Below are 13,309 nucleotides of genomic sequence, written 5' to 3'. Positions count from 1 at the left end.
TACAAATATTATAATTTATATAAAAAGTTACAACATAATTTTTTTATTTTGGCTTTATAAATATCAACGACCAAACCTACGTCACTTTAAAGGACTTTGTAAAAATATGTTTTTTATTTAAACATATCGTGACAAAGCCTTCTCACGTCGATAACTTAAACGCGTGGTGGCGCTATATTACATAGGAAGTACAATTTTCATGTTTTGTATATTGCAGCTGTGTCACGTGAGTGATCACGACCTGATTGGCCTTAAAAAATAAAAGTCAAGAAAACCGTGAGTAAGTGACATTGACAGCTTGATTTAGAACTAGAAGGCATGGTTGTTGATATAAATCAAGTACACGATTTGTTGAATAATCTGAACTTAATAAAAATAAGAAAAGACACAGCCTGACGTGACCTGGTGACTGCTTCCGGGGTCCCAAGCTTGCGCATCAAGCATGGCAAGCGGAGTTTCAAGTTTCATGAGTTTGTGGTGGAACATCATCATCATGATCATCATGACATGATCATGCGTTTGTGTCATTTTATGGGCGTGATCAGTACTCCTACTAGGAGTACGTGATCAGGTGGTGGGGAACAATGAGGGGAAAAATTGTTGCAACCTGACGTGACGCTAGTCTACTCCTAGAACTATGAGGCTCCGCGTGAGCGGAGCCTCATAGATGTAGAAGCCCGCAAAATTGTCTGCAGCACAAAACACTAATAAAGTACAAAAACGTCCATCAAAATGCAGACATTTCACACAGAACCGCTGCACAGTTTGCCCCTATACTCCGTACTTTACCTCTTGACATACTCACGTATCTTGGGCACAACTAACATAGGTGGATTCTGTCGGTTTTTAGGCCAAAATGATGAAAAATATGCCCTTTCCGCACTGAGCCAACCGAACACTTGAAACGTGCACGCATATGATCGAGCGATGATTTTCGGTTCGCTCGGAGCGCGCCGCGGGGGGTACGGTACAGGCGAAATGATAGTATGTGCATGCGTACATGTCAAGAGGTAAAGTACGGAGTATAGGGGCAAACTGTGCAGCGGTTCTGTGTGAAATGTCTGCATTTTGATGGACGTTTTTGTACTTTATTAGTGTTTTGTGCTGCAGACAATTTTGCGGGCTTCTACATCTATGAGGCTCCGCTCACGCGGAGCCTCATAGTTCTAGGAGTAACGCTAGTCCGAGTAACTTGGACCCAACTTATCGCCTTTTTTAACATTTGGACATGGTCTGGCGATCGCCAGACCATGTCCAAATGTTAAAAAAGGCGATAAGTTGGGTCCAAGTTACTCGGACTAACGTGACGCCACTTTTTTCTTCATATATCATCGCAATGAAGGTCATTCATTGCAAAAATGATGATAAGACATGATCAGAAACTCGGAAACATTTCCAATTTTGTTAGGAATTAGTCCGAGCATGGAGGTCCGAGTAACTTGGACCCAACTTATCGCCTTTTTAACATTCGGACATGGACCTGGCGATAGTAGGCCATGTCCGAATGTTAAGGAAGTTGGGGCCAAGTTCATTGAAGTTACTCGGACTAGTTAAGAATTAGTCCGAGTAACTTGGACCCAACTTATTGCCTTTTTTAACATTTGGACATGGTCTGGCGATAGTAAGGTCCAAGCTAATACCGCGACCTGGACAACACAGTCCCAAAAACCAACATTTTCCAACAAAAAACATCAGATTTCACCTTCAAAACGGCCTCCAAATTACTAGATATGCCACCTGAGGTACAAGTAGACATCGATAATTAAGATGGTTGTACTGAAGTTTACTTACGATCCGGAAAAAAGTGAAATTTTCCGTTCATTTCGGAGAACTCCCCTCGCGATCTTGAACACGTTAAATTTCCGATCGTGTTTAATGTTTGAACGACGCGATTTCTTCTACATGCCCAGCGTACATTCGATGGTCCCCGTATCCCGTGTGCGATTCCGTTACCGAGGTCGCGGTATTAGCTTGGACCTTACTATCGCCAGACCATGTCCAAATGTTAAAAAAGGCGATAAGTTGGGTCCAAGTTACTCGGACTAGTTAAGAATAGAGAGGTGCACAATCGCAGAAATGGTGTCAGGTTGCAACATTTTTTCTCAATGAGGGTTCAAGCGGGCATGATAATCATCTGATGATGATAAGTAGAGGTAGTGGCTTAATCATAAGTAAAAACCATGGACACAGTGGAGGATGAAAAATATATTGTGTATGTCTTGTGTTTTTATTCCTCCAAGCCATGGTCATGTAAAACTTCTTGTACCATGGAAGATTAACTTGAACATGTTCAAACTTATGCTTATGTTACATCTTTATTGGTATTGACAGTAGTTGGTAGTAAGCAGTGTCGATAAGTCGATCATACTGCATGTAGATTATTCAGTATTAGTACACATGTGTTTTGGTAGTCCGAAAATTTGGGACTCTTAAAACTGTGTATACTGAAAACATGCAATACAAGAAAATAGACTGACGTCTGAAACAACCAGCCAACAGCTCATCAGTACTGCATGATCAATCAACAGTCAGTTGACTGTGCCAAAAGAAACATCTAGGTTGTCGGGCACGAGGTCACTATTTCTACACATCAGGCACCAGACTACTGACACTGAATGAGAAAAATCAGTCTTGTCAAACGGTTGGACCATGGATAGACATTTACAAGTCTAGTCTCAAGCCTCATTTTGAAATCACTTGACTAACATCTCTTGTGCAAACCACTACCAAATATTGAAGAAAGGTCACCTTTAAAAATGGAATTGAGTCTTCAAACTTGGTTGGTGGAATACTGAGGACCTTTTCTTTGCCCATTGAAAGTTTTGGAGAAATTTGCTGGCTAAAGAGTGAGTTAAGTTGGCCTGATCTTCTTTTGCATTGTTTTGAGCACGTAAGGTCCCAATCTGGGTTTTTTTTGGTATAGATAGACTGGTACCTTATGTGCGGAAAAAACATGCAAACGAAATCAGGCCAACTCATTCTTTGGCAGACAAAATCCTCCAAAACTTTCATGAGGTAAAGGCAAGGGCCTCGGTATTTCACCAACCATGCCAACCAAGTTGGAAGTCTCAATTCAATGTTCAAAGGAGACTATTCTTCAATATTTCGCACCTGACTTGCCTGAGAGGGAAGTCAAGTGATTTCAATTTTGAGGCCAACGACTAGACCGGTTTACTTCTGGAATTAGAGGGCCCTACTCACGCTACGCGGGGCCTTCTAACTCTAGAAGTAAGACTGGTACATGTACAAGTCCAACCATGGTCCAACTGTTTGAAAAAAACTGCCCTCTTCATTAGTCTGGTGGCTGACTATGGAGAAATGTGTAGAAATAGAGACCAGCAGTAGTACCACAGACATGCCAGATGCTTCTTTTGGCACAGTTGATTGATGCAGTACTGAAGGGATGTTCAGACTTAACGCAGATACTGCTTGGGGGGGGGGGGGGATTGCATTTTCCTGGGAGGGGGATTGCCCCTTTGCTTCCCCATAGTGATTTGCAGATGTGTGACATCCAATCTAGTCATATCACCTTGTATTATAATGTCAAATTATCCCATATTTTCGTAATTACACGTTGTTTCTGTTTTTAATTAACAGTTTCGGCAGGATCGCTGAAGTTGACTTGTCGCCATGGGGATCGGCAACATTCTCATGCTGTTCCAGGTGACGACCTATCTCCTGTGCACCATTTTCTCCTTCTTTGTGTTTGCGCCCATGGCCGTCAACAAAAATGGAGACTTCTTGGGGAACTGCCTGCTGTTTGCGACTGGCAGCATAGGTATGTCACCATCACCTAGACAAGTCTTTGCATTTCAAGTGTTGAAATTGTGCAAATTGATACTTTGGCCAAAAACATAATACTGCTTCCGGTTACCCTACCCACCCTATGTGATAGCCCCTACCCTAATTTTTTAGGTGGAAAAATGAGGGGGGAAAAATTACCAATTACTACCTTTAACCCTTGACTACATGCAGACGCCTCCATATCATTGTACACAAAAAAGAACTTGCCCCCAAAAATACCCTACCTACCTACCCTTTTTTAAAATGCCATGTAGTCGGAAGCAGAAGTATATTTTTTTTGCCCTTTGAAACATGTATGACTGTGGTAAGCATTGGATTTCTTTTACAGTGATAGAATCCCCCCACCTATTTCAAAAAGTTATCAAAAAAACTAGAAAATCCTGCAAGCTGCTCTGTTTCAGTTAAATCTTAAATACATTTACTACAGTTATCGTTTCAATTCAAATTGTCAATATCCATGTTGAACTGAGTAATTGAATAAGATAAACAGCCCAGTATTTTTTTGAATGCCCGCGAAAAAGTAAACAAAAATATCCCTCAAGATTCCTTAGAGATCTGGAAGCAAGTGTAAGCAGTTTCTTTGGCAACTAGACTGTTAAAGGGAAAATACAACATTTGGAAACATCAAAAAATAAAACTACCAAATCATTTTGAAATACCTTACTGGACTGTTAGTGAATGACAGAGTGTAAAGCATCCTGTAAAATCATGGCACCTGGTATTACTGTCATTTTCAAGAAAAGTGGTATTTTTGTATCAATTTCCAACGCTGGTTGGCCGACCAGCGTTGGAAAAAACTGGCTTTTTTTTCAAATACTGGCCCCAATTGACCATCGCACTTGTTTGCAATCGATTACACACCTGTGAACGGGTACAAGCCAGCTAGACTGGTTCCCTGACCTTACAATTCCCCAATGTATGTAAACTGCTCTGTGTCTTCTTATATGGAGTCAGGGAACCAGACTATAGGAAAATGATTGTTTTTCATAGTTTTTATAGCATTTTCGAACCCAAAACCTCGAAAAAGTCAGTGTAACTATATTTGCTATATATTTCCAACCCCCCAATTCCATCCATTTCTGAAATTTACAGCAAAAGCAAATGATGTATATTCCCTTTAACAATACACATCTCCACTTCTCAAAGCCCAGTTTACTTTTCAAGTTCCATGCTAAATAAACTCAAAAAAAGGAGGCCATGGTTATTTTTAGGTGGCAAATAACCACACTAAAGCTCCACCTGTACTAGTAATTTTCTACTCGGCCTATTAAAAAAAAAATCAATTAAAACTTATTATTACATATTTTCATATTGTGTTTCCTAAGATATTTTGAAATTTTACTTTTGTTTATCATTTTCCTCTACATTTGTATATAGTTCAAGAACAAATAGTAATCAGTTCCTGGGGCCCGGCTGGCGGCTGTAATTTTGCCATTGCTGTCGGCGTGTTTGCCATGCTGGTGTCCATTGCCCAGCTCGTCAGGTTGTCCTTTCACGTTTACTACGAGACGGATAGGTGAGTCCAAACCACAATGTTGTTTGAAATTACGTGGAGTGTTGAGGCCTCGTGGTTAAGGGCATTGGATTCGTGGTCTGTGGGTAAAGCTGCAGGTTGTGGGTTCAGGTCCAGCCTGGTGTCATGGTGCGTGTGCCCTTGGGCAAGGCACTTTGTCACTCATTGCTTCTCTCCACCCAGGAGTAAATGGGTACCTGTGAGGGCAGAGATGGTTATTGTGAATGAATTAGCTTCCTTGTGCCTAACAGGCTGCATCCAGCTGTATACTCCCCAGGGAGCTGAGATGGTATTTGGAATGTTTAATTGGCCCATTGCATTGATCAGGGGTAATAATAATGTACAGTGCTTTGATCTTTGTTAAAAAGCACTATATAATAACCTGTTATTGTTATTATTATTATTATTATTGTTAATTACTGGAGAGTGTGGGCACAAATCTGTGGGAAGATTGACATTTTTCTGCACTGCTTTTGCTAGGCGGTTTGCATCTGTGTTTGTATTTTGAAACTGTGTGATGAAGCTGATAGACCATTATCATGTTGCGGGTATCTTCATTTTTCCCATTCAAATCCATGAAAGCAAAGCGAGGCTGGAAGGACAAATAGTCTGGGTCCTTTTTGCACAAAAACCATTATCATTCATTACTGTTATTGGATACAGGGAACATGACTAGAATGGTGGCAGCAAGATAAAGGTCTATAGGCTCCAAGCCGAAAAAAACACAATCAGTTAATGGGTGTACCATCCGGGAGTGTGGCCTAGTTGTTAGGGTTTGTGAGTCATGATCAGCGCGGGTCAGGGGTCCAAATCCAACTTCTGTGTCCTGTGTCCACTTCACCCCCACTTGCCTCTCTCCACCCAGAAGTAGAAACGGATACTGGCATTAGCTGGGGAGTAACCTGCGATGGACTGCCATCCCACCCAGGGGGAATGGAAAATAGTCTTAGTCATCTAATGCCAAGAAAACGGGGGATAAGGCCAAAAAAAATAAGTCTCCGGTTTCTGGTATGGAGCTTGTCCAAAAAGTGGTGCGGCGACGCGGCTTTTTTTTTTTTTTTTACCTGACTTTTTTGCTTCAAATATCGGCTGATGATTGCAAATGGTGCCCGACTAAACTTAGTGCAAATATATGGGAGTCCAGAGAGGCCACATAAAGCTTATTCTCGATCATAACCCCATCTAAAAACACGTTAAAATTGTGCAGTAGCAGGATTCTAGTCAAACCAGTGAGTTTGGCGGTTTTGAGACATCATCTTTCATTGAAAAAAAAACTGTTTCATTTTGCCGACGCGCATGGCTACGGCGACGCACGCGCATACCAGAAACCGGACACTTTTGGGGGGGGGGGGGGCCTAAACGCCGGCCAGATGGGCCATATTGGCTTGTGACATTTTGGTGTTCCATTTTGACCCACATAATCAATGCATTGTTTACTTTTTAAATTAAGGTCCCAACAGAAGATCTGAATCATTACGATTGACAATGTTGACCATTTGCACCAAGTTAACACATTGTATAATCCTGGATGATTTCATAAATCCATAGAATGCTTGTGCAGATCCTGGTGGTTCTGGAAGTTCAACAGTTTTAGCTCGTGAGTCATTAAAGATTTCATTTGCCCATTGTATTCTAGTGGTGTGCATTTATGGGTAGTATGGGTAGTTCTAGTGGTTTGAATCAGAACATTTAATTTCCTTCTTTCGCCAGTTCATTTCTCGGTGCGTTTGTGACACTCATCATCAATGCCGTCATGACAATCATGGTATTTGCCTCAGCGATCAACGTAACGCGAGGTTACAGTGTTTGGTGTCAGCTTATCAACCAAGTATCTGGGTGAGTTTTGAGATTGAAATCTTAAAAAAAGAATCACTGGAAATGAGCCCAATAGGCAAGTGATATACTTTAACCCTCTTTTTGTTTGATCAGTCACAGACAGTCAATCCTGTTCCCCCGCCATGCCTTTTACGCAGGCTAGTTATAACTAATCAGTTTAATGTAGTCCATGGGTGTTTTTCACGGTCAAGGTACAACAAAATAAATTCATGAACACGGGAAATACATACACAGACAAGAGAGATCAAGTTCTGTGAATTAGCTTGCAAAGATCGTCTTTCTCATTGACGTTTTCTTCACATTTTTACGATGTCTATTCCGTCATGCCTGCATGCAAAACACTGTACTGCAGTGCAAACACTGCGCGCGACTATTGCATTGACTGGTTACCGCATTTCCAACAGCCTTCTTTGGCGCATAGTGCGCGGTGCAGCGGGAACCAGTCACTGCTGCACTAGCACGTACGGGCCCACGTGTTTTCATACATCGATGCAGCTCTATACAGCCGCTGTACACGCACGATCTTTGACGGTACATGTATGTACGAGCTCGGTGTTCATTCCTAGCAAATTCCGGCGGAATAAGTGTGAGTTTGGGCATCAATACAAACGAATAATACATGTAACTAAAGACTTCAAATCCTTGGCATTTTTTATCCATTCTTATTTTTAAACTTCCCGTGTTTGATGAGCCCTCTTTTGGATTTTTGAGGAGCGCTATTTTTTGCACTCCTTCGAGGCAGTCGAGGAGCACAGTAGGAGCGCCTGCGCGATCGCGCTCCTTAAAAATGAAGGACTGGGTACAATGTTCTTCTTTCTGGTAGACAGATGTGAGGCGTTCAGACAAAATGAGACGGAACTGGGCACGGGCCTTAACCCTAACTCCCTAGGCCTTTTTGCTAGGATGTAGCCTCAATCCTGCAAAATCTTCCAATTGGCCTCATGGAAAAATAGCTTATAGCCTCAATCCTGCAAATTCCTCCGTTATTTCTTGAATATGGTCCATGGAGGGATGACCACTGCCTGAATCCTGCAAAATCCTCCGGCTATGTCTGTCAATAGGCTGAGGCAGAGGCAGTGACATCCTGGAGCAGTGCGGAGGATGTCAAGTATAATCAAGGACTAAATTTATGCACGGCTGAGCATAAACAACACAAGGTCCGGCCCAAGACCTTGACACAGTGCGTACTCCGAAATCAGCAACGCACTTTTGCCATGTAACCTCAATCCTGCAAATTCCTCCAATTTGCAAAAAGGATTTTGGAGGATTCAGGGCGGTTAGGGTTAATGGAGAAAAATGAATGGGAAAAAAAAAACCGAACCAACGTGAATTTCTTATTGACTTTCAGATTTATTGACATTTGTAATGTTTCAGATGCCTACTACACAATTTTTTTTAAGAAATAATGTTTGAGATGTAATGTTTGACATGTCCACAACACATTTTCTTTTTTAGAAATAATATAAAAATAGTTTTATGGAAAAACAGTTGGCATCCTCCATTTTTTGGAATACAAAAATGGGAAACTTAAAGGCCTTTTAATCAGCCTCTCATTTGACATGTTGAACAATGCAAACTATAAACAGCCATAACTTGTCAATGGAATTTCCGACTGAAGTACAACAAACAGTATTGTAAGGAGAATTTTAGTCTCTTTCCATTGACAAGTTATGGCAAACCCGCGTTTCGACCTCTGCCCAGTTCTGTCTCATTTTGCCAGAACGCCTCACAAATATCGTTGACCACAACAATGATGGTGCGTTGCTTTAAGGCAAAACCGAGACAGCAATAAAACAAAACAAGACAAGTGATCTGCAAATTGCACATGTCTCCTTTTTTTCACAGTCGATTCCACGTTTTGTGTTCTTTAAAAAATACAAATTTTGTGCATTTTTAAACAATGACCTCAAGTGACCCTTGACCTTTGTAATCCGATGAAGAATTGTGTCTTCCCACCCAAGGGTCACTGCGCCCAAGTTTCAGCAAATCCATCAACTTCTGTAGACAGAGAAACCCACGCTACAAGCATATTGAACAATGACCTCTAATGACTCCTACATGACCTTTGTCCTCAGCAATCCGATGAAGAATTGTGTCTTCCCATCCAAGGGTCACTGCATCCAAGGTCCATCAAAATCCATGAAAGCAGGTGTACAAGTTGAACCTTGTACCTACACTTCAACACACATGTACGGTCATATGGAGATACGGAGATGTGTCGATACTGTCGTACAGAATTTAGGACTGGTACATGTATGTGTCCCCAAAACTTTGTTTAGGCGACACAAAAAACCTCATTTGCCCCTTTCTTTTTCTGCAGTTGCTCAGTGGCTGGGATTATTCCGGAGATTTGGACGCTCGTAGTGTACAACTCTGGCCCCAATTTTAAACCCGACAACTACGCTGTGGAGATTGGCATGGTGATGGTAAGGAATAGGCCAGGATTTGGTTATTGTTTGTTTACAGTGAGCCAATATATTGGCAAGCTGATAGATGTATGCTAATTGTGCATTATTTTACTTTAATTCAGGAAATTAAAGGTACAGTCCGTCATTTGTAATTTGTGCATTTCGTTTGTTTGAAGCAAAAAAAGTTCTCAAAATCTAAAGAAGGGTGCTGAACAACTAACCTGATGAAATTTTAGCTCAGCTTCAGCTGTATATTTAAGAGAAAAACAACATTCTGGGATCTGGATTTCAAATTAAAAGTTGCTGAATCATGTTTTGAATTGGGCCTGAATTCAGTGTCTGAGACATGTTCTTACCGAGCCGATTGCAGCTACGCGATGTCGCGCACTGATCCGACCAATTAAAGCACTGCATGCGTGTGGATCGTGTCAATGCTTTCAGATTTTGACTGTTACTAGTTTGGTCATCGTTCACGGGAGCTGAAGTCCAATGTGCCCAAAGCTCAAACAGATATTCGTTCTAAGAGATCTGCCACCAAAGTTCACCCGTTCACAGTCTTAATACCTAGGTCTCGCACTGTATCCCACTCATCATCCTTCATTGTCCGCACATCCAAATTGTGGAACTCTCTACCACAATCGTGCTTCCCACCACCCACAGTCTTTCAGGAGCTTTACCAACAAGCTCGATCTCAAGCTTGATCTCATATCAGTTTCCTAGTTTCACTTCCTGCGTCAAGTGTCTTTTTGGACGGTGCTTTCTGCCTTTTCTTGGTATTATCTACTATAGGTTTTCCCGGCTATTTTTCACTCCAATTCACCAACTCTATCATTCAATTTCGTCCACGAAGAAAATCACAGGCTTTTAACCAAACCAATTTAGTCATATACCATTCATTTTCAAAGTTTGGTCACCCTCTTTAGTCACCGGGTCAAGAATATTCGTCATCGCAGATCAAATTTGTCTAAGCTGTTGCCGAATGGCAGCATTCAGAGATCAAATTCGTCTTCCGATGTTTCTTTTCCTATGGCCAGTTTCAGCACTGTCCTTTTTCTTTGTGGGCTGGGAGAGGGCTTCCTTTGTTGACAAAAACAGACGCTTCTTTGTCTTTACAACTGCAGTTCGGTCTGTGGACGGAGTTGCTGCTGTGGATCGTCATCTGCATCTACTCTGTAGTCAAGCTGGTCAAGTATCACCAGCAGGAGCACATCTTCCGCAGCCTGGGCAGGGAACGGGAGAGACTTATCGGCAGATACACTCAGCCAGACTTCTAAGACAGGTTTGTCTTGTCAGACTGCGCACACATGATATGAGACAGTTCTAAGGATGGGACTTTTGCGTTTAATGTCGTAAACGTTTAGCAAATCTATTAAGCAGCGTTTAAACGTTTAGCCACTTCAGAAAGGCTGCTGCCTGCCCCAGTATATAAATGTTTGCACTTGAGCATGTTAGTATACTTGAATATACATTACCGACCTCCAATCTACAAAAGGTTTGTAATGGACTGTATTTTTAACTTTGGACATAAAATTGGTTGAAAGACATCCTCTATGTTTTTGATGAAATGCATGTATTAGTTGGAGGGCAGATAGAGTGAAATTATGTCACTTCTTATAAAGTGGGTGTTGTTTAAACATTTTGAAAAGAACTTGGAATTTTTATCGTACAACAAACGTTTAAACGTGTAGACGTCACATCTCTAGACAATTCCCTCAGCAGTGTAGCGAATCAATAGCAAGGCAATCACAAGTCAATCACAAGTCAATCACAAGTCAATTACAAGTCAATTACAAGTCAATTACAAGTCAATTACCAGTCAATTACAAGTCAATTACAAGTCAATTACAAGTCAATTACCAGTCAATTACAAGTCAATTACAAGTCAATTACCAGTCAATTACAAGTCAGTCACAAGTCAGTCACAAAACAATCATGTGTCAGTCACAAGTCAACCACAAGCCAGTCACAAGCCAATCACAAGTCAATCACAAGCCAATCACAAGTCAATTACCAGTCAATTACAAGTCAGTCACAAGTCATTCACAAAACAATCATGTGTCAGTCACAAGTCAATCACAAGCCAATCACAAGCCAATCACAAGCCAATCACAAGTCAATCACAAGTCAATCACAAGTCAATCACAAGTCAATCACAAGTCAATCACAAGTCATTCACAAGTCAATTACAAGTCATTCACAAATCAATCATGTGTCAGTCACAAGTCAATCACAAGCTAATCACAAGCCAATCACAAGTCAATTACAAGCCAATCACAAGTCAATTACCAGTCAATTACAAGTCAGTCACAAGTCATTCACAAAACAATCATGTGTCAGTCACAAGTCAATCACAAGCCAATCACAAGCCAATCACAAGTCAATTACAAGTCAATTACAAGTCAGTCACAAGTCATTCACAAAACAATCATGTGTCAGTCACAAGTCAATCACAAGTCAATCACAAGCCAATCACAAGCCAATCACAAGTGAGTCACACGTCACCTGCAGAAAGGCATTCTTTTGTCAGCTATATCTCCTACATATGATATTACTTTTCACTGGACTTTTGAGGGCCTAACATGCAAGTTTAATCATTGAATACAGGATACTAATCACTAATTGATCAGCAATTAATCTCTTACATACATATTTAAACAGACATGTTTCTAATCGCTAGGTTAAATTCTGAGGAGATTCTCAACATACAAATGTCATTTTAAGGTTTTTTGTTATGTTACATTTTTAGGTGGTACATGTAGTACGATAGAGGCTGCAAAATACTGGTACATGTACTGTTGTTTGTCAGAATCATTTCACATAGAGATATTAGCTTCACATTATTTATCTGCAAACTTCTTTTCATGTTGTACTCCCCACTATCCAAAGACTCAAATGGCAAGTTTACAAGATTATATTTCAGTCTGCATCTTGCCAATTTGACATGTAGTACAGCTTTATTTTTGTTAACATTTTCTAGTGAATACATTTGGAATGGTTATTCACAGTTCAGTTTGTGGTTTAGAAAAATGACATTTTATCTTTAATACAGCAATATAGTATCCACAAATTTGTCAGAAGTCATTTGATACATTTGCAGAGTGGAGTTTTGACTTAGAATTTATATTTTCTTTTTCGATATTGCACTTATTTAAGAGTAGTATTTTTGTAGCTTAACTGTACTTAGTCATATGTCTTTATTTTTTGTATTCTGTTTTCACCATTTTCTTGACTTTTCGAAAGATCATGAAATTGTAATTAATGTATCCATCTGCTGGTAGTAGCTGTTGCTGTTCTCAGATATTTTTTTATCACATTTAATGTGCGAGATGCATAGCATCTATTGCCTATGAAATAACTGGTATGTTCATTAAAAACCAAATATGTCAAGAAGAATGTTCTTTTGACAGAGCTAGGGCTGTCTGTTTTCGAATAATTTAGCATTCGATTACTTGAAACTGCCTTTGACCGAATATTCGGATATTCAAAACTGCCACCTGCAACTGCATGCCGCGCCGGTCAAAAGTTGCACGCAGAGCGCGCCGATTATAACTGACATGCTGCGATCGATATGGGCCGCTGGAGTAAGAATTTTATGACTGTCAAGGGGTATAGCATGCTCAAAGGATGGGAAAAATGAAACGTCGTCAACAAAAAATTGACTGTTGTCTAAAAAGTGGCATCTGACAATAAATAACATCACAGTCGTGTGTCTACATGTCATTGTACGACATGTTTTTTGTGTGTTTGT

The 13,309-nt window shown here is 40.6% G+C and overlaps 1 protein-coding gene across 1 annotated transcript; it reads left to right on the top strand.

Moving 5' to 3' along the window:
• Positions 1-177: 177 nt before the first annotated feature.
• LOC119741960 lies at positions 178-11,330 on the top strand. Its single transcript, XM_038217931.1, has 6 exons — positions 178-280; positions 3,598-3,778; positions 5,182-5,320; positions 7,028-7,153; positions 9,474-9,579; positions 10,683-11,330. The coding sequence occupies exons 2-6, from the start codon at positions 3,631-3,633 to the stop codon at positions 10,833-10,835; spliced, it is 672 nt and encodes a 223-aa protein (XP_038073859.1). The 5' UTR covers positions 178-280; positions 3,598-3,630; the 3' UTR covers positions 10,836-11,330.
• Positions 11,331-13,309: the final 1,979 nt, after the last annotated feature.

This window comes from Patiria miniata, unplaced genomic scaffold, assembly GCF_015706575.1.
Source record: "Patiria miniata isolate m_02_andy unplaced genomic scaffold, ASM1570657v1 HiC_scaffold_5, whole genome shotgun sequence".
In the NCBI taxonomy this organism is placed as follows: domain Eukaryota; kingdom Metazoa; phylum Echinodermata; class Asteroidea; order Valvatida; family Asterinidae; genus Patiria; species Patiria miniata.
The sequence above is the reverse complement of the archived record's forward strand: the minus strand, read 5'-3'. Positions and strand labels throughout refer to the sequence as shown.